The sequence below is a fragment of the Amphiprion ocellaris genome, chromosome 7 (assembly GCF_022539595.1).
Source record: "Amphiprion ocellaris isolate individual 3 ecotype Okinawa chromosome 7, ASM2253959v1, whole genome shotgun sequence".
Lineage (NCBI taxonomy): Eukaryota > Metazoa > Chordata > Actinopteri > Pomacentridae > Amphiprion > Amphiprion ocellaris.
The window spans coordinates 22,099,820-22,123,602 of NC_072772.1; the positions used below are offsets into that span (position 1 = coordinate 22,099,820).

Consider the following 23,783-nt stretch of genomic DNA (forward strand, 5'->3'; position numbering starts at 1 on the left):
TGGTACATTTGCTATTTTATTCTTCTGCCACATGCTTTGGCTCAACAGCTGTTGTTTTAAATATGCTATATAAATAACGGTGACTTGACTTAATGTTTAAGCACACAGAAAATGCCAATAGCCAAAACTGAAGGAACTAGATTGAATTCAACCACCATTCATTTTTCTATTTATACCTGTTGGTTTCATACTGGGACTTCTCAGAATGTTTACTATGTGATAGATTTATTGAAGCTACATTCCCCACAGTGTTTGTGCAGCAGGTACAGTTCTTCTGTGTTTTCTCTGCTGGAGTATTACCTACCTCTGACTTGCGACGAGGGAATTTAATTTCATACATACTTTGGGGATATGCAACATATAACCTAAAATAAAAATAACAGCCAGCTAGATTTTGATACAAGGACTGTCTTACGTCGTGCGTATTGTCAGACAAACTTTCCGTTTCAGTTTCTGAGCACAAACCAGTCACTTATAGTTAAAACACTGTATGAGAAAAACTTTTGCCCGGTTTATAATGAAGTCTTGATAAGAACAATCCAAGGTCACATTAAGGCACATCTGAAGAAACAACATTTTGTTATTCAGGACCAGTGTTTTCTCTGGCTTTGATGTTTCTTCATCTTTGTGGTTAATAAAGAGCTGTGACAATCTCAATAGTTCTCAAAAACAGAATGAATCAAGAAAGAGGTCTTAATGTTTAAACACACTACAGTAACACTTTATGTGCAACCAGTCTCAAATGTTTCCATTATGACACACATCAGGGCTACTTATTGATGACTGTTTCCTTGCGTGTTTTTGTCATGGCAAAATCTTTTTGTATTCTGTCACATAAATTTTAATCTTTTACCTCATGCTTTATCATATTTCACACACTTGTTCTCCTCTAATTATGCAAAGAAGTTTGTATTTGTAGATTCAATTCAAATTCAATTCAGTCTACATTCATTTTTTTAATGAAAGTTACAACTGTTTAAGTATTTAAAAAATTATCTTTATCCACTGTGTTAACTCCGTTTTGAAATATACCATTCGATGAATCATTGTGTAGTTTACCCTGGACTTGTTCTTAAGTTAATATCAATTCTTTTAATCATATTTCAAATTGCAACATGTGAAATGTAGATGTATGTATTGCAAAAATGCATGATCACATGGTGTTCTGTATCAGAGCTGCAAATTCTGATTATTTTACTGGTTGGTTACTGTGTTGACTTTTTTCTTGATTTATAGATTAGTTGTTTGGCCTATAAAATGTAGAGATGTAATGTATATATAAAAAAAATAATAATTTTTTTTTATTTATATATATATATATATATATATATATATATGTGTATATATATATATATATATATATATATATATATATATATATATATATATATATATATATATATATATATAGTTAGAAAAAGAAGATAATTGTTAATAAGGTCCATCATATCGACTTAATCTTAAATATAGTAGAATCTGTCAGAAGATAAACTTCATTAGGATGTGTATCATTCAGGTTTATCACGTGCTTCTCCTCTGATCACAGACTTTTGTTCTGTAGCTCAGACGACAGAAAGCTGAGCGGCAGACATGTGGAGGTCTTTTTAAGTTTGGCACCATCTCTGAGCTCTAAATAAGAAGAATAGAGGTGTGGATGTGCTCCTCGTACCGTGTTTATGCAACCAGGCCAACATTTTGGGGCCCACGTCACTGGTTTCCACGGTGGGCTGATCCAGCGCTGCTCTTCCGGTGGAGACGTGGCTCTGTGCTGCTGCCATATTGCTAACTAACAATCACACAACTTCTAGTCAGCTGGGCGCTCCACCTAGCTATTAGAGTGACCAGAAATCACCAAAGCTACAAACACGAGAGACTGAAGATCGTTGCACCATAGAGAGAGACCAAAATGGTGAGTGACAGTCGAAAACCAAGGTAGTTTTGTTGCCTTTTATCGGGCCTAGCATTTATCATAACATTGGCTAACCTGCTGCTAGCTAAAGCTAGCTACCAGTCAGCTAGCTTCTCCTCTCCAAGAGCGAAAGAAGAGGAACTACAGGCGGTGCTTTACACTGCACTGACAACGTTAATGTTAAATTCAGTTGCTGTCATCGAGTAAATCAATCACATTTTTACTGTATAGAGTGAAATTGCAGCTGGATACGCGGCGTGCAGTGTTCAGACATTGCTGACGTTAACTAGCTTTACAAGCTAGCGCTAGTTATCTCCTGTCACTAGCTGGACCCGAGCTAACGCTACCTGCTGTCAGCTTGTTCTCAGTCAGATAACACGGAGTGTCATTCTCAATCAAGCCTTTACCATGAGTACATTTGTATGATCATTATTGTTAGCCAGCGGCGGTGACTTTGTTAACTGCAGCTGTTTCTTGTCTTCATCAAGTTCAGATCGCTGCGGTCGGGCCATTGTCAACGTGGAATCATTGTACTTCCTTCATTCATTAACCAGACTGAAATCTACTTTATTTATGGCGATCCTGCTCAGATTGCTAATATCACACGAATCTTACCATTTCATATAAGTTAGTTTTCTGCTGTAGAAATGAACGATAGCTGTCCATGTCAGTGTGATGAACACCACAGCAAACACGAGTCAAAATCTGAATGGTTTAAAGTTGCATTTGCTCCTTTGCTGACACAAACACGAACCATTTAAAAGATTTAAGGTATTCTTCATCGCTTTTCACCATTGTCAAATTCGGCGTGCATAATATCTGTGCTGCTGCAGTTATTTCGATAAAACGTCCGGCTCATAGCTACCTGCCAGCTAAATACTCCTACAGTCCTCCTGCACCAAGAGTCAACATAGTAGGTGGCTCTGAACACTGTGAATCAATAGTACGAAGTGAAATGCCTGCTGAATAGCCTAAGCCGAATTGGAAAGGATACTGTCAAGATTTGTTCAAGCTTTGAGTTGTGTACCTCACAATTTTAAGACTATGAATTTTTCTGCTATTGAACTTTGTGAGCCTTGTTCTCCTACGAAAGAGCCAAACTCTGTGTGATTTCTGACAAAGTGAATAAAACAGGGAATTGTGAGCCAGATTTTCTCCTTAATTTTTTTCAGCCATATCATTTTCAGTATCTGAATGCTCATAGAATGGCTATGTTATGTGTTGTAAGGTCAGCAGGCAGCATAACAGTTGTGTTTTTTTCACCCCAAGGTGCTGTTGGCAGCGGCGGTGTGCACCAAGGCCGGCAAGGCCATCGTATCGCGGCAGTTTGTGGAAATGACCCGGACACGAATTGAAGGACTCCTGGCTGCGTTTCCTAAACTGATGAACACGGGCAAGCAGCACACCTTTGTGGAAACAGACAGTGTTCGCTATGTGTACCAGCCACTGGAGAAACTCTACATGGTCCTCATCACCACCAAGAACAGCAACATCCTGGAGGACCTGGAGACACTCAGACTCTTCTCCCGTGTGGTAAGGAAACACGGAGCTGGCTTTAGTACAATACTCAAAATACGTTTCTATAGGGTGTATGTCATAAGTAAGTTGTAATGTCAACATTATCACATGGTTGTGTGTATGCTAACACAAAGAAGGAATGACAAGTAGCTTTAAGCTAACTCTGGTCTAATACATCACATGATATTCATCAAATATGTTAGATATAGGACAGTAATTCTTATAAAGAAAATAAAGATCTGTAGGTTTTAATTGTTCAAATACGAATCAACCATCATGGTTACAGTGCATAATAATAATCTAGTATCCGCTGTGTATTAAATTGTACATGTCCAACAGTTTGTACGGTGTATTTTAATAATAGTAATCCATTGTGCACTATCTTCCTCTGTTTTGTTTTTTGCCAAGAGTTTTTGTTAATCAAATAAGACACATGTTTGACTTCCTGGACTATTTCACTTTATTTATTGCATAGGTTGTCAGAAAGTGTAACTAAACACCTTTCCTATAATACAAACACTTTCTGAAAATACTAACATTGAAATTGGATCCGGGTTCATTTTGTTTGGATATCTTCTCACTTCTTCTCTAATGTGGAAAGGTTGGGGGGAAGCCTAAACTGAAAAACAGAGATATGTGCTTCCTTTGTCTATCAAACAACAGCAGCATGCTGTAAGAAGTATTTCTCCCAAGTCACAACTGTAACATTAACTGTGGCTGTTTCCTGGGAGATGCCTGCATGTATGAGCTTTAGTCTGTGAAATGTTCCTGAATAATGGCAGCTGCAGCAGACAACAGTGATGCGACAGTGTTGCGAACCATATTGGCCTCAGTATAAGATGACTTAATATAATTACAATGTTGTTTTGTTGCACAGCTGCTCTGTGTTTTTTTTTTCTCAATATTTACAGTATTCATTTAGGTATTTTCATTTTGTTATGTTGCTCGTATAGCTTTAGTTTCAGGTGAAAGGCGTATATGTGCTTGGAGTTGAAATTGTGAAATGAAACAAATTGCAGTTTGAATTTTTTCAGCCATGTTGTCCAGATGTGCTGTGTTATTTCATGCATGCGATGACTGGTTGAAGAATGATCACTACACCTGTCATTTTATTACAAATAGCTAACAGCCTGTCAGGAATAGTTGAAAGTGCATTTATACCATTAAATAAGCAGTATTGATAAAGTTTCTTCATTGAAATGATCACAGTATTGTTGTTGAGGATCAGATACACTGTGGTGAGTGTAGCTGTCACACCAGTTCCCATCTCTTGCCTACTGCAGGGTGCACCCAGGGTTTAAATGTTTGCACCGGTTCAGTCTTCTGATGTTAATTTCTCTTCCGTACCATTTCAGATCCCAGAGTACTGTCGCGTGCTGGAGGAGAGTGAAATATCGGAGCACTGTTTTGACTTGATCTTCGCCTTTGATGAGATTGTGGCACTAGGCTACAGAGAGAATGTCAACCTGGCACAGATCCGCACCTTCACAGAGATGGACTCCCATGAGGAGAAGGTTTTCCGTGCTGTCAGAGAGGTGAGATCACACAGATGCTTCTGTCTGGTTTATTATATCAGATAAGTGTGTTGTCCCAGAGAGGGAATTAGTTTATTGCTGCAAACTAAAATTTATGGGGACACTGCAAAGAAAAAACAAAGAAATGCGTATTAGGAAATATTATTAGTGGATATGCTTGATTACATGGTGTACAAAAATATGTATTAAACCACGTGATAGATTAAGCAGCTGCACTGTAGATATTTAAAGCTAATTTAAAACTCTGTTAAATGGTGTTTTGCAAATCCACAGACCCAGGAACGAGAGGCCAAGGCAGAGATGAGGAGGAAGGCCAAGGAGCTGCAGCAGGCCAGGAGGGACGCTGAGCGCTCTGGGAAGAAGGTGCCAGCGTTTGGCGGTTTCGGCAGCGCTGGCATGACCAGCGTGTCCTCAGGGTCCATCATCACAGACACCATCGTCGAGCCTGAGAAGCCCAAGATCACACCAGCTCCAGTCAGGTACACTTCCAAGAAATGCACAACTAAACTGCACAGACACTTCTGGCAAACATTGTAGTTTTGAATAAACTAATGAAGCATTGTGTTTTCTTCTGTCCAGACCAAGTGGACCCAGTAAGGCTCTGAAACTGGGTGCTAAAGGAAAAGAAGTGGACAATTTTGTTGACAAGCTCAAGTCCGAGGGTGAAACCATCATGCCCACCTCAGGAAAGAGAGGCTCAGACGTATCTAAAGCTCTGCCACCACCAGTCAATGTGGAGAGGTACAGACTCATCCTGCTCTGTTTGATGAAAATGATCACTTACTGTCTTGTACCTTACAGCAATGATTTATTTTTTTTGCCAGTCTTTATATAATCTGAGATTTGAGACCAACAACTGTGGTAAATTTCAAGCAATGCAGTTTGCAAAGACTATAATTGAGGACATACATTATACAGTGTGTTGTACCCTGGGTGTAAAATGTTGTGTCAGTGGGTTCACAAAGTCATGGTTCCCTCCTTGTGTAACAGTCATGTTTCTGATGTGATTATGCTCCATCATGTTTTAAATCTATTACATAGTGAATATTGAAGTGAAGTTTGACTTGCATTCATGACAAGCACTGCCCCTAAATGTCAGGATAACAGAGAAACCCCAAAGGATTTCAGGACTGAACAATGACCGGGACACATGCTTTAAAGCTTTTTGACTGTGTGGAAATGTGATATTTTCTCATCACAGATGATGGCCAAAGGCATTAAAATGTAAATCTTACAGCTAAAACATTTACAATAAGAACATTAGGTCCATTCTGAATCAGCTCAGCACCGGACAACTGCTCTGTTGGGTTGATCAGCTCAGAATACTGTTTCTTTTAATTATACATAAGTTGCAAAGTACGAAAACCATCAGTAATAAGGTAGAGTTCAGTAATAAGGTAGAGTATTGGTAAAAAGCATATAGAGCCAAATTCCACAATCAGATGGCATTAAATGACATAAGTGTAACCTTGTTTGATGAACAAATAGTGATGCTGCTGGGCCGAAATCAAACAGAACACTCTTAAATCCAACCAAGCTTTTATAATGTTATAATTTCATAGGCTGCTCTGTATAGTTTCCATGTTAAGTAATCCCCTATAGAGGTGTTAATGAATAATTATTTGATAATTGCCATATGTATGTTGCACCTCTAAACCCCAAAACAAACCTGCAGGTTTGAAAAGCATGCTTTTTTGTTTAAAAATCGCTAAAATTATACCCTCATAGCAAGACACTTTCTAGCAGTCCTTAAACTAATCATTGTTGAGAACTGTTGTTGAGTTTTGTTGAGAAAAATGACCAGTGCTAAGCTAACTGAGATATTAATTCAAAATCATTTTATTCTACATGTCCTATTTAAACTGCAGGCTGCATTTACACAGAGAAGGTAGGAGACTGTAGAAAAAACGAATTATTAAATTAACTGTAGTATGTAGTCACCTTTTCTTTAATTTTTTTTCCATTATTGGTATCACTTGTGGTCACTAGTGGCACAAACATTGCACATGTTGATTCCAGAATGATAACTTATTTATACTGCACAGAAGACATTTTAGAGTTTTCTCTATTTCTAGCCATAGTTGTGCTGTTTTCATGAAGCACAGGACTTTATATTGCAGTGAAATTTTAATTTCGTTGTACATGGTGTGTGTATAATGACAATAAAAGCATTCTATTCTATTCTTAAAGAAAAAAAAATGAACCTACAGTGAGTAAAAATGTTAGAGGAGCAAAAACGGTCCAAAAATGACTTGGGGTTCAGAGGGTGAACCATTAAGGCAGATGACGAGGGACATTCATGTCACAAATGTACTGCAGATTTGCTGCAATACCTGGTTACACGACCTGGTGAAGGCTTTTTTTTTTGTTTAGATGGATTTACAAATGTGTTTGCTGACTACTTGTAAGTTTTGCATTAAACGAGTGCAGTGCAGTTGTTTGGTTTAGCTAGCTACCTGAGTCTCATGCTGACACTGAACTAGACAGTTCAAACACTAGCACAGACAGGGAGTGTGTATCAGCTGACAGTCGTTGTAGCTGCTAACACTTAGGAGCAGCAGTACTCTGATAACATGCTTCCAACAATCAGACCAAGGTTTAGTTCAGTATTACCTGCTTAGAGTATCTTCTGTGTGCTGATTCATTCCTTAAAGTTTGAGTGGATGTGCTTCCTTCTCAGCGTACATCTGCGTGTGGAGGAGAAGATCTCGCTGACCTGCGGCCGTGACGGCGGCCTACAGAACATGGAGGTGCTGGGCATGGTGACGCTCCGAGTCACAGACGACAAAAACGGACGCATCCGCCTCGTTATCAACAATAATGACAGCAAAGGGTTGCAGCTGCAGGTAGGTCGACCACAGACATCAACACTTACTGTTACATCATCCAGGTAGTGTGAGGATTCTACAGATTCCAATATCACCTTTCAAGCTGTTGAATCTTTGCCGGCTTAAGAAACAGTTGTGATTATATAAACTGCAACAATAATTTGGTCATTCAGTGAGCTCCTGTAAATTTTTACATGTTTTAAATTTTTTTTGATGTTAAGTTCTATTACTTTGTGCCAAAATGTCAAAAAGTAAATTATATTAAAGGATATTGTAGATATGTATTAGATAAAAAGGAAATGATAGGAACTCACTGTACTGAATCACAAAATCAATGAAGTGCACTTACAGTTTTTATTACTGATAAATAAAAATAATGTCACACCCCTAAATGTCAGTCATAAATGCATGATGATGTATCCACATGCATTTAAATAATAGTAGACCAGGTGGAGGAGAAGGATGGTGGGAATTTTAATTTATTTTATTTAATTCCACCATTTGTTTTTTCAAATATGGGAGCAAAACAGATACTGAAACTGCAGCTCCCTGTTTGACGTGTTAACCTGTTGCTGCCCTGTTCACTCATTAGTAAATAAAGCAGATTTATTGAAATGGATTTGCACATAATCAAACAAAGCTGTTCAAATCAGATAATGTCAACACTGAAGCGTCTGAGAGACAATGTGTGAAAGTGTTTTGCGTTCTTGACTGTGGATGGCACAAGACAGGGCTGCTGGCACACTTTTTAAAGAGCACTGCTTTACTGTGCAGGAAGGACAAATGTCAGGACTCACTTGTTAACTCACAACACAAATGAGGCCATGGAGACACTGAAGACAAGCGGATTGAATGTCAACGATACAGGATAATCAGATTACCTACTTTTTGCTGCATTCATCCTCAGGACTGTTGGCTGCAGCTCATAAAATGAAATTAGGAAAAGTAGCAAGATTCATATGCAGTGAATATGCTGCCCAGTTATAATACACAACATGGATGAAAATATAAAACATACCAAAGCGTGGAAAATGACTGAAAATAAAACTTAACACCCTTAATAATGACTTGATATTTGTGTGTCTCTTTCCTTTTAGACACATCCCAACGTGGACAAGAAGTTGTTCACATCTGACTCCATTATTGGCCTGAAGAACCCAGAGAAGTCCTTCCCTCTCAACAATGATGTTGGTGTGCTGAAGTGGAGACTACAGACCACAGACGAGTCCCTCATACCTCTAACCAGTAAGTCCTAACACATGCAGCTCGTGTATCTGAGTAAAGTCTGATGTGATGCTTCTGCTCTGGTTATTTCTGAGTTTCCTCAAACCACTGTTGTTCTATCGGTTAATCCATGATTATTATCTTGATTAGGTGGTTAATTTTTTGCCTGTTAAATGTCAAAAATAGCAAAAAAAGCCTCTCTCTTTTTTTTTATAGTCCCCTACAGACCAGGGTGGCGACTTCATGTTTAGAGCAACCAGTGTACCAAAACCACAGTCTATTGAGTTTTCTGTAATTTATGAAAGGATAAATGATATAATAAATCTCCCCACTGAAGAAATGATATTTCTGTGTTAAATAAAAGTAAGATTATCTGATGGAAGAGAAAGTTGTTGACCTATTTTCTGACTATCAATTGTTCAGTTATTTGATGTGATTGCTTTGGTGTTTCATGTGATAATGCAAGCATTGTGGTGTCAGAGTGCAGCGCTGCAGAACAGTGTCCTGCTGCAGTCTCAACTGGATTCTCTGTCTCACAGTAAACTGCTGGCCTTCAGAGAGCGGTACCGGCTGTGATGTCAACATTGAATATGAGCTGCAGGAGGAGAGCCTTGAGCTCAACGACGTGGTCATCAGCATCCCTGTACCGTGAGTACATCTACAGATCTTTACAGTCTTCATGAGTTTGTGTCCTGGCCTGGTGACGCAATGAAAGTGATGGTTTGTAATCGTAGTTGCTGTGTTGAATTCTCACAGTTGTCAGATCTCAGGTTGTCTGTTGCTACACTGTGTTGTAGCCAAGAAATGTCTGAAATCTAGTTTAGCAGACACAGGTTTACATTGTAGGTTTAAATAACCAATATTGTGAACATATAGTATATATAGTAGGAAGCTGTATGCTGTGAGGGGCTGTAGCGTTGTAAAATGAACATGTTAAAGCAAACTGATGGCTAAATATACTGTCTGAATAAATAAAGCTCGTCAACATACATGTCAGTATGTAACTTTGTTATGTTGGATGTGTTGACTGGTTTGTGCTCCTCTTCAGCTCTGGGGTGGGAGCTCCTGTGATTGGTGATCTGGATGGAGAGTACAAACACGACAGCAGGCGAAACATCCTGGAGTGGTGCCTACCTGTCATCGATGCCAACAACAAGACCGGCAGCCTGGAGTTCAGCATCGCTGGACAGCCCAATGATTTCTTCCCTATCAATGTGTCCTTTGTGTCCAAGCGCAACTACTGCGACATCCAGGTGAGTTACTCACGAGGATGGAGTCTTTTACCAGAATCTGCAAGAACGTGGCTGTAGTCTCACTAGTAGTGATGAAAGCAGTGTTTAACTGTGGAGCCACCATTTGTTTTGCACCTAAAGATCTTATTTCTGAATCTGAGTCAGTTCAGTAATCAGATAGTTTGAGCTGGAAGTTAAAGATGAGACAAAGATGGCATGTTGCTGCTGATCAGTTTTAGACTGTCACCAGCACCTTTACGTCTCTGTTTGCTGCAGCTGTTTACCTTCACACAGTCCCTCAGCAATATTTAAAGCTGATCAAATTATGACGCATATATTTCTTGTTGTGTTGGCCCAAGATCTGTTTGCAAAAAGCATCCCAGCATGATCTCAGGCCAAATCATATTACATTTTATGATGCTTTCAGGAAGTGAAGCCATGTTTGTGGTGAAGAATACCACGGCTAATACAGCTTTTCTACCTCTGACAAACACAGCCTCCTGCTGGTTACCAGATTTTCAATGTGATGCAATCAGCAGTAAGTTATCACAGCTAATAAGGTTAATACTTGAAGGCACGGACAGGAACACTGGAATGAAACCGACCCTCCCCTTGACAAAGGATAGCTGAGTTTCTTTGAAGTGTTGCTGTATGAGGTACTTATCTATAGTCAGTGTTTTACCTACAGTAGGTCACAGTCAACACAACCCCAGCTAGGAGAAGGGGAGCCAAGTAGCTAAACTATGTGAATGGGGTGAGCAGCAAAATGCATTTCAACCACCTAATAAACAGAAGTCCACTAGTCATCAACACCTGTTTGAGTGTGCTAATTGAGAATATATTTATGGTTTTACCTTCCTGTCAGACAGCACTACATTTTCTCAACCGTAGATCTTCCATATTCCTACACAAAAAGGAGAGATTTGTACTGTTAAGATTTTAATGTTTATGGTGTTGCTCATATTAACAATACTGCTTAACGGCTCTTTCAATCCATTTGATAAAAGTAAGGTCTCAGAAGTGATTTAAACCTACTGCAGACTATGTTTTGTGCTTAGTAATGTCCCATATGATAAACAACATATGTGCAGGTGATTAAACCTCTCTTGTCTTTCTCCCCAGGTTACCAAAGCGACTCACGTAGACGGTGACAGCTCCGTTAGATTCTCATCAGAAACCTCCTTTGTTGTCGACAAATACGAAATCCTGTAAAAAATATTCAAAGGAAACGACAAAATCAAAAAATAAAAATCACCAACAAAAAAAAGTCCAGATCTATGCTACAGAGAAAGATTGAAGATTTCTTGCCTGCCCACCCTGTATACTATTTGAGAGACTGTACATCGACAGGACTACGTCAGCATTTTGGCGAAGCCTCTTCCTGTGGTGGAGCAGAGCAGCGGTGGTGTATTTATATGTTTGTATGAGAGAAGTTCATCTATATATAGAGTTAATTGAACAGGATACACCAACAAACACACACACACACACACACACACACACACAAAGAAACCTACACTGATGCTGTTGTGTTCGCCAAGCAGAACTGTAAAGAGGACTTCAGACTAAGTAGAGGATGACTGCGGGGGTGCAGGAGACGCCAGCAGCCGTCTCCTTGTCAGTCTATCAGTAAAACCCTGCCAGGAGGTAGAGAGGGAGAACAGGGACCTGAGGCCACTATCAGTCTCCACTAGAGTGAGCGCTGGCAGTTTAGCATCCCCCCGCCTAGCCCCCACCCCCCGAGAATCCAACATCCTCCACAACCTGTCTTCACTTGCATTGCAATGTTCATCGATTGTTGAATGGGGTTCTTGTTTCTTTTTTTTCTTTTCAGATCTTATACATAATAACTGCAGAATTGTAGCCGTTTCAATCATAAGCCTGTCATTCTTTAATCGTTAAACTCTTGTGATTTGCTTTATTGATATCTCACGTCAGATGACTGTTTTTGTTTCTTTCTTGTGAAGACTCCTTGATTTTTCAGTTTTTGTAGACATCGGCTCTTCGTTGAAAGGCAACATAATGGCTCTGTGCTCAGTATATTGTCCGTACTGTCTGCGGTTGTCATCAGCAAAATTGTCCTTTTATTTTAAACTCTGGTATTTTTTACTGTTTGCTGTATAATTTTTCATTGTTTACCACTAATCTGGATGTAGAAATTTGACAGCGAAGAGCAGGACTTTGTAAGGGATTCTCAGCTGCAGGGCAGAGTTACCTACCAGTAAATACGTTTGACTGTTTCATCTGTTGACTTTTTCTGATGATCTTTTTTTTTTTCTCTTGTAAGTAACACCATTACAACCACTCCTCACTTTGTCAACAAAAAAAAAGAGACGCCGTGTTTCACTCTGGTCAATTTAAGTCCAGTGATCAGCCCTCAGATATCAGACTTTAAAAATGCTTTGAAGGAGGCCCAGAAACAACATCCAAGCCCCTAATCTAACGTCCCACAAGAGGCTTTAGATGTGAGCTGGGAGTGGATGTGTGCTGGATCAGAGACCACTGGCCTCATATTCAACCCCTCACATCCAAGGTAAGCAGGGAGCCCTCGCAATAAACTGCTGTTCATCCACCCAGTCATCCTTTACTTACATTCTCATAGTACATCAACATTATTCAAAATATAACATTTGTCTTTCATGTTTTGTTTTTTTTTGTTTTTTCATTTGTACTCCCCAAATTTCAATTTAGCAGTGGTTGTGGACGTGGGGTTGAAAATGACTAGACAGCATTTTTAACTAAATTGCTGAAGGGGAATCTTAACATTCCAGAGTACAATTAGAAAAAAAAAAGAATCTTTAATGGAATAAAATGTATTATTGAAAATGGAAGTCTGACTTGGGTTTGTGTGTTAATTGGCTTGTCTTAATTAGCACCAGGAATGTACCTAGTTGTTAATCATAAATAATGGAAGTGTAGTGTAGCAGTACAAGCTCCCCTGGCTCTGGGCGTTTTATAAATTTAGATCCATGTAGGTGTAGATTTATTTAGTCATTTAGGAATGATATGTTCTTGTGTTCCATGCAAGGTACAAAAGCGGTTCCTGTGCATTACAAAATGAGCCATGTCGCTATTATGTTAAACTTCACTAAACCTGTATTTCCCAGATGATCTTTTTTGAGATTGAAATTTGAGGTATTTCATTTGGTTGTGTTTCATGTGATGACTAACCACAGAAGGACTCAGCCTCTCCACTCATTCATTAGCATCATGTGTGAGGTCCACAGAAGTCACACCAAACATGGAGCTCCCAGCCACTATTTGGGTTTCTGCATGCATGACTCATGTCTGCTCTTCATTGTCCCAGTGGTTCCCAACTCTTTCGGTTTAACACCCTCTCAAATTGAAGCAATGTCTACTTGAAACCTCTTGCCAGCAGTTGCATGCGCTGTACTGATGAACTGTGAGCAAGTTAAAGCTGCAGTCGGCTTTATTTTGGGGCCATCGTTGGACAAAAATTCCATATTAAGCTTTCAGTATATTATAGTTCTAATGGCCTTAAAGGACAGCAGACTGCCTGCTGCAGCTTCAGCCAAATGTTTGACTTTCTTTTCTTTCTTCTACACAGTTGAGTTTTGAGCTAAATGCTAGTGTTGGCATGCTAACTTTCTCACAGTGGCAGTGCTACAACATGCTAATGTTTATCACATTTACCCTGTTTCAGTATTCTGAGTTAACATGCTAACTCACTCTTATTCCCTAAACACAAAGTACATCTGTGGCTGATGGAAATTTCATTAGTTTTACAGAAAGTACTGGGCAAATGAAACATGTTATTTTCATGGTAGTGCATGACAAAAGTCACAGAATCACTGAAATCAAAAGGATTCATCCTCTGGGAACCTTCTCTACCGGATCTCATGGAAAGGTACACAAAAGCATGGTGTCAAAGGTTAAACAAACACTTCCTCACGTGTCAACAGTCCCTTTTTTACTTACAATGTCAGAAGTTTAGAGGTCAAAGCAACGTTCCCGAAACTTGGTGTAACTCCAGATAATTACTATATTACATTATAATTTAGTACTCTAGTGTGAAGCTAGAAGAGCCCCGTTTCGCGTCCAGGCCTGGGCCTGGGATATTTCTGCATGGAGTTTGCATGTTCTCCCTGTGAATGTGTGGATTTTCTCCAGGTACTCAGACTTCCTCCCACAGTCCAAAAACATGCTGTGGTTAATTTGTGACTCTAAATTGTCCGTAGGTGTGATTGTTTGTCTCTGTGTAGCCCTGTGATAGACTGGTGACCTGGGATAGGCTCCAGTCCCCCATGACCCTAATGAGGATTAAGTGTTATAGTGGATAGATGGACATTATAAGTTTGGCAAGTTTGGACAGGCATTCAGATCGTGCAATAAGGCAGGCCTTCTTGATTTTTTGGCGAATTCGCCGTTTTCATGACAGTTATCTTGTACCTGTGTGCAGCTGTTCCACGACACCAAGTTCTCACTGATACTATTTCATGTTGCTCTGTCCTGGGCTTAGCACGGCCTCAGATGATTGTGACTGATTTAGAAAGCAGCTCCAGAGCATTTCCCTCACTATAGCAGAATATTAAAAAGTGCAGCCAGACCATTGTCCAACACTGACACAGCACTGTGGAGACAGGTTTGGTGATGCAGCACTATAAACCTTTGGTCCAGGAACCTAAGTAGATCAGTTTCTCCAAAGTCTTTCTGGAGCCCAGTTCTTTTCTGTCTGTACAGTTCTGTTACCCACAGACACAGTATGTGTTTACATCACTGTGCAGATGACACAGCTCTACATTTCTGTTTCGACGCTCTGGGCTTTTGTTATATTTCAAAAATCAGTGACTGGATATTTAAAATGATCTCCATGTAAATAAGGATAAAACAAATATTCAGACTATCTCTAAACCGTTCTAAAGAGAGAACATCATTTTACATTGTAGTGCATGTTCTCATAACATTCTCTCTGTCTTCGACTGTTCCTTACCCATGCTGCACACGAAAATGTCACGTTTTTACCAGTATTCTTTTAGTTCCAGAAACTGTTTAGAATTTTAAGGTTCTCTTAATGTTTTGTCACCTGTGTTTCTGCAGATGTCTAAAGTTCCATGAAGATCAGGCAAACTAGTCCACTGATCGATCAAAAAGCAAAGACTGTAACAATACAAAATAACAATGGTAGATCTTTTCACTATGAAGTGTCTTCCCAAATCCTCCTATTTATTGTTCTTTAAAAATGCTCACAAGGCCTAGACTTCAGTGTCTGTTCATCTTTTATAGGGCTCCTCGTGTAGCCCCAAGCACAATGAACAACAACATAATAGTCTGTTAAAACAGCTCACTTGCTGTGTTCCTCTGTTGAAGGACCAGCTCAAACATCTACATGATGTTCAAAACACTGCAGCCTGGATCCTCTGTACTGACCTGTCCACTGGTTGGATGTAGTCGTATAATGGATTTTAAGGCTTATTGGTGTTTGATCATTTCAAGGCCTCAATCCAAGACGCTCAGTCCAGGACTACAGACTACACTGATGCTTTATGTTCTTTATACGTCCCTCACCATCTGAACAGTCTCTCTGGAGGTCTGAGGATGGATCCCTCACATACAACTTGTTAAATTTACGAGCAATTTTTTAAAAATACATTTTACCTCAAATTTTGCACTACATTGTAGGAGCTTGTGCTCTGCTGTGGTTGTGCTGTTGATGGATTATGTGACAGAAGAAGCTGAACAGCCGTGAAGATGAAGGCGAGTCAGATGCTGAGCTGAGGCGCTGTGGTCCAATAGATGGGTAAATGGTGGGAGATGAAGACTGTGAGGTGGTTGGGGGGGGCAGGGCTTTCCAGGGTCAAGGGGGGCAAGTTTGAGAGAGCTTACCAGCTCCCATATTTGGACTGCGGGGTGTTGTTGGAGGACGGGGGTGTTAATAGCAGCCCTCCAGTCATAAAAAAGAGGGTGTGTCTGTTTTACGAATGAATGAGCAGGCTGATAAGCCTCGCAAAAGGGTCTCAGAGGAGGGAGAGGGGGGAGAGGGGAGAGAGAGAGAGGGGAGGGCAGACACTGTTGTCTTTGGCATGTTAAACACACAGTCGGCAGGCAGACGCCTCACACTGCAGAGCACACTGTGGTTCCTGTTTGGATGTTTGGGCTGGATTTGGAATCAGAGGGGCGACCGGTTTGAGTTTTGGTGAAGAAGGAATTTTCCTGAATGGAGAGAAGAGTTGGAAAAGTTCTGTAACATCTCGACTTGTATTAGCGTCTGTTTCTCCTGGATTTAGCAATGATGCTGAAGAAAGTGCGATTCAAGGTAGGACAATCCATCAGTTTGTATCTCACAGTTAAATCTAAGTGTGTTTCTGTGAATGTATTCTGTAGTACTAATATTAAACACATGATGTATTTACAGAACTGGTTTGTGACATTTTTATGGACAAGCATCCAGTTTGTTGCTCATCCTACACATTATCTGCTTGTTTAATCTTTTCCTGTGGTGGAGCTAAACGTTGCCTGGTGAAATCATCTGCCTCTCAGGAAGCTGTGTGTTTGTATTTCCCTGTTCAGTTGGTCGAAAGATAAGAAGAAGTCCTCAGATCTTAAAATCTGTCATATCCGGGGACCAAGCAAGCAAAAGAAAGAATGTTGTCCATAAATATGTGTCTCTGATTCCCTTAAAGAGGATAAAACACCACAGTTTGTCTTAAAAGATAAGAACTCATAATTACACATATAAACCATCTCTACATCCACTTCAAGTATCTCCAGGAAATCTGGATGCACAGGCTTTGCGACCATCCCTTTGAAGAGAACCTGCAGTATGTGACTGAACAAACCTGTGCAGGGCCTCTGTTGGCTCTTCATTAGTAACAGCAGTCCTGCCTGCAGTTCAAAGGGAAAACCTGCTGCTCAGTCTGTGTGGTGACACTCAGGCGATAATTACAGCACCGGGACAGAAACAGGAGGAGCTGCTGGCTCTCACCCACTTTTAATAATAAGACTTATAAAAAATAAAAATAAATCAAACCAGTATTTGCTGTGAACATCGTTTGCCTCAGTCTTTCAAACTTCTTTACAGTTAGGTTTTTCTGAGAGTCTTGGAGAACTAACAGCAGTTCATATTGATTCAGGCTGTCGGAGTGTCGTCCATCTCTTCATGTAATCTCAGACTGACTCCATGATACTGAGATCAGAGCTCTGTGGGGGTCACACCATCTGTTGCAGGACTCCTTGTTCTTCTTGTGGCTGAAGATGGTTATTTATGACATGTCTGGACTCATTGTCCTGCTGGAACACGAGTTTTTGACCAATCAGACGCCTCCTTGATGGTACTGGTGATAGATGTGTGCAGCAGCTCTGAATTTCAATATATTTGTGCACATCTTCTTAGTATCTACAACGGTACAAAATGTGTAACCGGCGTCCAAAGCAGCGCAGAAAGATAATTAAAGCACAACACAATGACTGCATTAAAACCAATGAAGTACTTTTTATTAAGTTGCCAGCAGGGACAAGGTTTAAGTCATTCTGTGTAGTTGGTGATTTAGCATGAAGCCACCAAAAAGTAGAGTTTATCAGGGAACAAATGATGCTGATGGATAGTTGCTGCTGCAGGGGGGAGCAGCCTGCAGGCTCACAGCAGGGAGGTGTGAGAGGAACTGTAGGTCATCATGTCGTTACTATATTCACAACTGACAGCATGTTAACTGCTGCCGTACTGCGAAGAGTGTTAATTCAGTCAGCTGAGTGAAAGGACAGTGAACATCCACGTCGACGTTGTTTCATGTCAGTCTACACTCTCAGCTGCTAGTGCCAGCTGCTGAGGACATCCACTCAGAGGTGACACTTTTCCCGAGCTCAGTATGTGTGTGAGAGAGTCAGAGTGAGAGAAGTAAAAACAACGCAGAGTCATAGAATCTGAGGATCAGTGGCTACATGCAGAACTAAGAGTAAGAGTGTGTTCTCCCCTGTATGGACACTTTTAAGAAGTTAGACACGCAGCAGTTCTCCTGCACAGCTGAGGAACTTGAAGTCACCGTTACTTACTGACCTTTACATCTGGAGAGTTAGCAGGTAAACGTGGGCAGATTATGACTCCCAGGTCTCTGGGCTCAGACATGTAAAGAAGGAGCAACAGATCCACTTACAGTGTGGTCATTTTTCATCTCGATGCCTGTTGTATCTGTTTGTGGCCATTCTGTGCATCTCTGCGGTCAACTTGTTTGTTTTTGTGGTAACTTTTGTGCCCTTGTGGTTATTTTCATTCTCTGTGTTCATTTTTAATTTCTTTTTGATCATTTTGAATATATTTGCGATCATTTTTGTGTTTGTTTAGCCGTGTTACTTTTTTTTTTTGTCTTTGGGGTTATTTTGTTTCTCTTTCTGTTTCTTTTATGTGTCTTTGACGTACTTTTTGTGATTATTTTGTGTCTCTTTGTGGTTGTTTTTATTCTGTTTTTGGTTATTATGTGTCTTTACATTTATTTTGACTTTCTTTCTAACCATTTTGTGTGACTTTCTGGCCATCTTTAGTGTTTCTGTTTTCACATTGTGTCTGTGTCTATTTTTGTCTTTTTGTGGTAATTGTGTATCTCTAGCTATCTATCTATCTGTCTGTCTGTCTGTCTGTCTGTCTGTCTGTCTGTCTGTCTGTCTGTCTGTCTGTCTGTCTGTCTGTCTATCTATCTATCTATCTATCTATCTATCTATCTATCTATCTATCTATCTATCTATCTATCTATCTATCTATCTATCTATCTATCTATCTATCTATCTATCATTTCTTTTTGTAACTTTTGTCACTTTAGGTCATTTTGTGTCACTGATTGGCCTGTTCGTTTATCCATCCATGTCATTTAGGCAATCAATCCATCTCTTTGAAGGGTCATGTCCTTTTAAAAATGAGTCTTTGGAGCTCCATAAACACTGACATGAGACATCGCTTGTTATTCTAAGCTGTGTTTCTGTGATTTCTGCAGAACTGTCTGTACTGAGGCTAAGGTATGTCAGAAAGTCAGACAGACCCAGAGAGGATATTGAATGAATTCTGTGTCCATATGTGGAATTTCCTCTGCCTGAGTGTTCAAACAGCAGCAGGTCGCCCCTCTGCCAGCCTGTCCTCACGCTACTCTGCTACATTCTCTCTGCCACCTTTCCTTCCCCATTTTCACTTCACTTCCTGGAGAGGTCGTATTAAATAGACCTGAGCACTTTTTAACTTGTTGCCAAACTAAAGCATCACTGTCACTGCTCTTTACTCCCTTCTTCTAGTCACTATCATGGATTTATTTCCACCTGAATTTTGCAAACCTCTATTATCTACATGTCTTGTCTACAATAAGATACAAGACATAAAAGACATAAGAGGTTTTATTGTCACTGAACAACTGTTGCCAGCATTACAACGAAATTCCAGAGGTACTCCCAGACTCAAGTATAAAAAGAAAGCTAAAATAGAATAAATAAAAGTAAGTATATTAATAAATAAAATATAAAAATATCAGATCGATGTATAAATGTACTAAAGAGTTATGCAAATATGATTTTACAGAAACAGTTAACCCTAAGTGAAAATACTTCTACTAATTACAAAACAACAGCAGCACTTAAGAACTTCTGGTTTCACATATTTGTAGCTTATAAGTCATCAGTAATTTTGAGAACTGCATTTGTACAACATGAGCATTACTGTCACTGAAGGAGCCACTTGTTTCACATGTGAACAAGCTCTAAATGCTAGTATCCACACATGGGACAGAGCTACAGAAAGAGATTAAAGCAATGGATTGTTGAGGCCATTACTGGCATGTGGTAAACGTGATGATGATTTATCGGTTAATAGTCTTTTTTTTTTTTTTTTTTTTTTTTTAGAAACAAAGCACATAATGAGGATCTGTTAAGTTGTAAACGTCTTGATATTATTTTGGCTCACATAGACACCAAGACAGATACAGATGGGTGACAAACAGGAAAACCCAACATAAGGTGCCTGTAAGGTGTTGAACCATCACACCAGAACAGCTTCTTGGCGTTGATTCTCCAGATCTCTACAACTCTACTGAAGGATGTAAAGCATAGTCCTTCATTTAGTGCTTTGATGATGGTGGTGGAGACTCAGTCTAAAATCTCTCAGAGGTGTTCAGCTGGGTTCAGATCTGGTGACTGTGAAGGTGACAACATGTCATTCAGTTCATTTTCATCAAATTATGTCTGTTGACCCTTTGTGTCCTTTGGATGGAGGCATTGTCGACCCAGAAGAGTCCACTCCCACTGGGAAATGTTCATCACAGGATAACAGTGATCACTCAGAACAACTTTGCATTGATTTCCAGTGATCTTCCCCTCAAAGGGAACAAATGTTCCCCACAGAATAACAGAATCCACCAATCCCCTCACTGCGATATGCTAATATCAGTGGATAGAGAGACAAGACAGTAGTCCTGGCCTATTGGTCTGTCTTGTTTTTATTCTGACTGATTCTGGTTTACATACCAGCTGTAGTTGACATGATCATACACAACCTTTATAGTTCTGAACCAAGCCAACAAGACATCTCATATTTAGTAAAATAACTAAAAAACTATTTTTCTAGTACTCTAACCTTCATTTGAAACCTTCAATTTTTTCCACATTTTATAATTACGTACACTACCGTTCAAAAGTTTGGGGTCACCCAGGCAATATCATGTTTTCCATGAAAACTCACACTTTTATTCATGTGCTAACATAATTGCACAAGGGTTTTCTAATCATCAATGAGCCTTTCAACACCATTAGCTAACACAATGTAGCATTAGAACACAGGAGTGATGGTTGCTGGAAATGTTCCTCTGTACCTCTATGTAGATATTCCATTAAAAATCAGCTGTTTCCAGATAGAATACTCATTTACCACATTAACAATGTCTACACTGTATTTCTGATTAATTTATTGTTATCTTCATTGAAAAAAACTGCTTTTCTTTCCAAAATAAGGAGTGACCCCAAACTTTTGAACAGTAGTGTATATTAAGCCTTATCCTCAATCACACAATGCTTGGACTTAAAATGTATGGAACAAGATGGATCGTTTGATGAATTTATTTGACATGGACAGTGAAAAGAGATAGAAAACTGAGATTAACAATAGGGCAATGACATCCAGAACATGGTTCAATGAGCCGGGGATCAAATCAAGGGTGTGCTGCTCCCATATAGTCCTAATCGCTCAAATATCCAGTCGCCATTCAAAAACTTGAAATCCAAATGAAATGAGGCCCTGCAAAGGCCCTATTTTTTAAACAATTTTAGTTATTTTGTCAAACTATTCAAACTATTCGCCATACATTTATACCCCTTGCCTCTTATACAACTGTCTAAAAATGAACAAATGTCAAAGCAGCTACAATTGGGTAAAAAAGGAAAATTGACATGTCAAAATGTAAAACACATTAAAATGTATATTGCACTAAATGAGATGTTGAAGTTAAAGCAGAAAGACCCGTTCAATATATAATGTTTTAATACAAACTGTTGTTCAAAAGTTTGGGGTCACTTAGAAATGTCCTTATTTTTGAAAGAAAAGCTGTTTTTTTCAATGTAGATAACAATAAATGAATGATAAATCCAATATAAACATTGTTAATTTGGCAAATGACTATTCTAGCTGGAAACGGCTGATTTTTAATGGAATATCTACATAGAGGTACAGAGGAACATTTCCAGCAACCATCACTCCTGTGTTCTAATGCTACATTGTGTTAGCTAATGGTGTTGAAAGGCTAATTGATGATTAGAAAACCCTTGTGTAATTATGTTAGCACATGAATAAAAGTGTGAGTTTTCATGGAAAACATGAAATTGTCTGGGTGACCCCAAACTTTTGAACCATAGTGTATCTGCATCAGATTAATTGCAAATAAATGTGAGGCTAACTGTCTGCCATCATGGTTACTATCCAGTCTGTACATGCTGTGAAACTAGTGTCTTCAGTCAGAGATGGTGCAGGTTCCATGAGAGACACTAGATGGCAGTGATGCTCTGCTGTTCAACTGTTCTCCACCATCACAAAGAAACGATGCCTGCAGCTAAACTCTCAGTAATCCTTCACTTCCAGACTATGTCTAAATTAAAGCACTGCCGCCGTTGTCAGACCCAGGAACAACATCTCAGCTCTGAGAGACAGAGCATGACATGTGGACTGACATGGAAGCTATTGTGGGGATGGCCAGCCTCTCTGTGACGGTGTTGTTCACTCAAACATTTCACTGTAGGCCCACGACAGGACGTATGGCCCCGGGCTCCAGGGGCAACACGTGGGAGTCTGATCCACCGCTCATTGACTTGCAAGCACATCCTGGCAAAAAGTGATGACCCATTTCCTTCAAATCTTTACATTCCTCCCCCTCTGCCGGCCCTGAATCGCCTGGTAATTGAATTTCCATTGCGGTCGACGGTATCCGAGGCGCGCAGAGGCGTCCAAGCTTTTTGTTCAGCCAGTGAGATACTCCAATCATCTCAAAGGATCAAGTCAGCGCCCATCGAGGCCTTTGATGTTCATAATGAGCGCTTCCCTCAGCTCAGGCCTGCAGCGCTGTGCTGTATGTTTCTATAAAGGCGTTAGGATTTGAATGGGTGCGTGGGTGCTGGTGTGGTGCAGGGGAGGAGTGGGGCAGAACCAAATATGCTTTTCATTAAAGATGAAAGCGGAGAGAGCTTTTACTGTCTCAGACATCTGTTTATGCAAAGTGTGACGGTGTGCATGTGTGTGTGTGTATTTACATAAAAGAGAAACCTACCTTTGACCCCCAGTGATTTGTAGTCACCTGCAGGCTCATCATGCAGTGTGACTCTGCTGCACGTCTGCTGCCTCTTTACTGCATCAACAACAAGCATATGAGGCTCAGAGCCACGTCATACAGGCCTGCATCTCTCCAGCCACATCAATGCTAAAAGGGAAATGTAAAAGACAATTTCAGGTTTTATATGCTTTCGCTTCTCTTTGTGCATTTCCTGCATTCAGTGGTGGAACGTAACTAAGCACATTTAATCAAGTCCTGCACTTAAGTCTATTATCATATAATATTTTATGCTAATTCATACTTTCAGTCCACCGTGTCTCAGTGGGGAAATGCTCTCATTTTTACTGGACTACATGTATTTGCCATTTTCAACTTCTTTTTCTTTTAATGTTTCGATTTTAATATTAGGGTTTAGCATTTAAAAGCATTGTGACTCTGCCATGGAATGCGGCAGAGTAATGTGACGCTGGTTTGTCTGTTTTTCTGTTCGCAACATTACTGAAAAACAGACTAAGAGATTTGGATGAAATTTTCAGGGAAAGTCAGAAATGACACAAGGACCAAGTGATTAGATTTTGGCAGTGATGCAGCTTATAGTCTGGATCCACGGATTTGTTAAAGATTTCTGTATCATTGCGAGATAGCGGCACGGCGTCACTGTAACTATGACAACAAGTGAACACTATGTCAGCTGTCTGACTACCACAAATTGACTGCTGCGAACCACAAATTTTTTAAAGATTTGGGAAATCATACAATGACTGAGCAGCCTTCTTGGAGTACTACTGGAGTTAAAA

The 23,783-nt window shown here is 39.8% G+C and overlaps 2 protein-coding genes across 2 annotated transcripts in view; both read left to right on the top strand.

Moving 5' to 3' along the window:
• The first annotated feature begins 1,741 nt into the window (after nucleotides 1-1,741).
• Nucleotides 1,742-13,077, top strand: arcn1b (archain 1b). Its single transcript, XM_023294942.3, has 10 exons — nucleotides 1,742-1,909; nucleotides 3,179-3,442; nucleotides 4,783-4,962; nucleotides 5,236-5,441; nucleotides 5,542-5,703; nucleotides 7,643-7,808; nucleotides 8,888-9,035; nucleotides 9,554-9,662; nucleotides 10,063-10,267; nucleotides 11,369-13,077. Exons 1-10 carry the CDS (start codon nucleotides 1,907-1,909, stop codon nucleotides 11,456-11,458), a joined length of 1,533 nt encoding a protein of 510 aa, XP_023150710.1. The 5' UTR covers nucleotides 1,742-1,906; the 3' UTR covers nucleotides 11,459-13,077.
• Nucleotides 13,078-16,333: 3,256 nt separating this feature from the next.
• Nucleotides 16,334-23,783, top strand: part of phldb1b (pleckstrin homology-like domain, family B, member 1b) — a 153,744-nt gene continuing 146,294 nt past the window's right edge. Inside the window, exon 1 of the mRNA XM_055012306.1 lies at nucleotides 16,334-16,520. Coding sequence (XP_054868281.1) covers nucleotides 16,494-16,520 — 27 coding nt within the window. The 5' untranslated portion in view covers nucleotides 16,334-16,493. The remainder of the gene's footprint in view (nucleotides 16,521-23,783) is intronic.

Coding starts and splice junctions, on each gene's coding strand:
- arcn1b (XM_023294942.3), top strand. Junction 7,809..8,887: donor GCAAAGGGTTGCAGCTGCAG/GTAGGTCGACCA, acceptor CTTTCCTTTTAG/ACACATCCCAACGTGGACAA. Junction 10,268..11,368: donor GCAACTACTGCGACATCCAG/GTGAGTTACTCA, acceptor CTTTCTCCCCAG/GTTACCAAAGCGACTCACGT.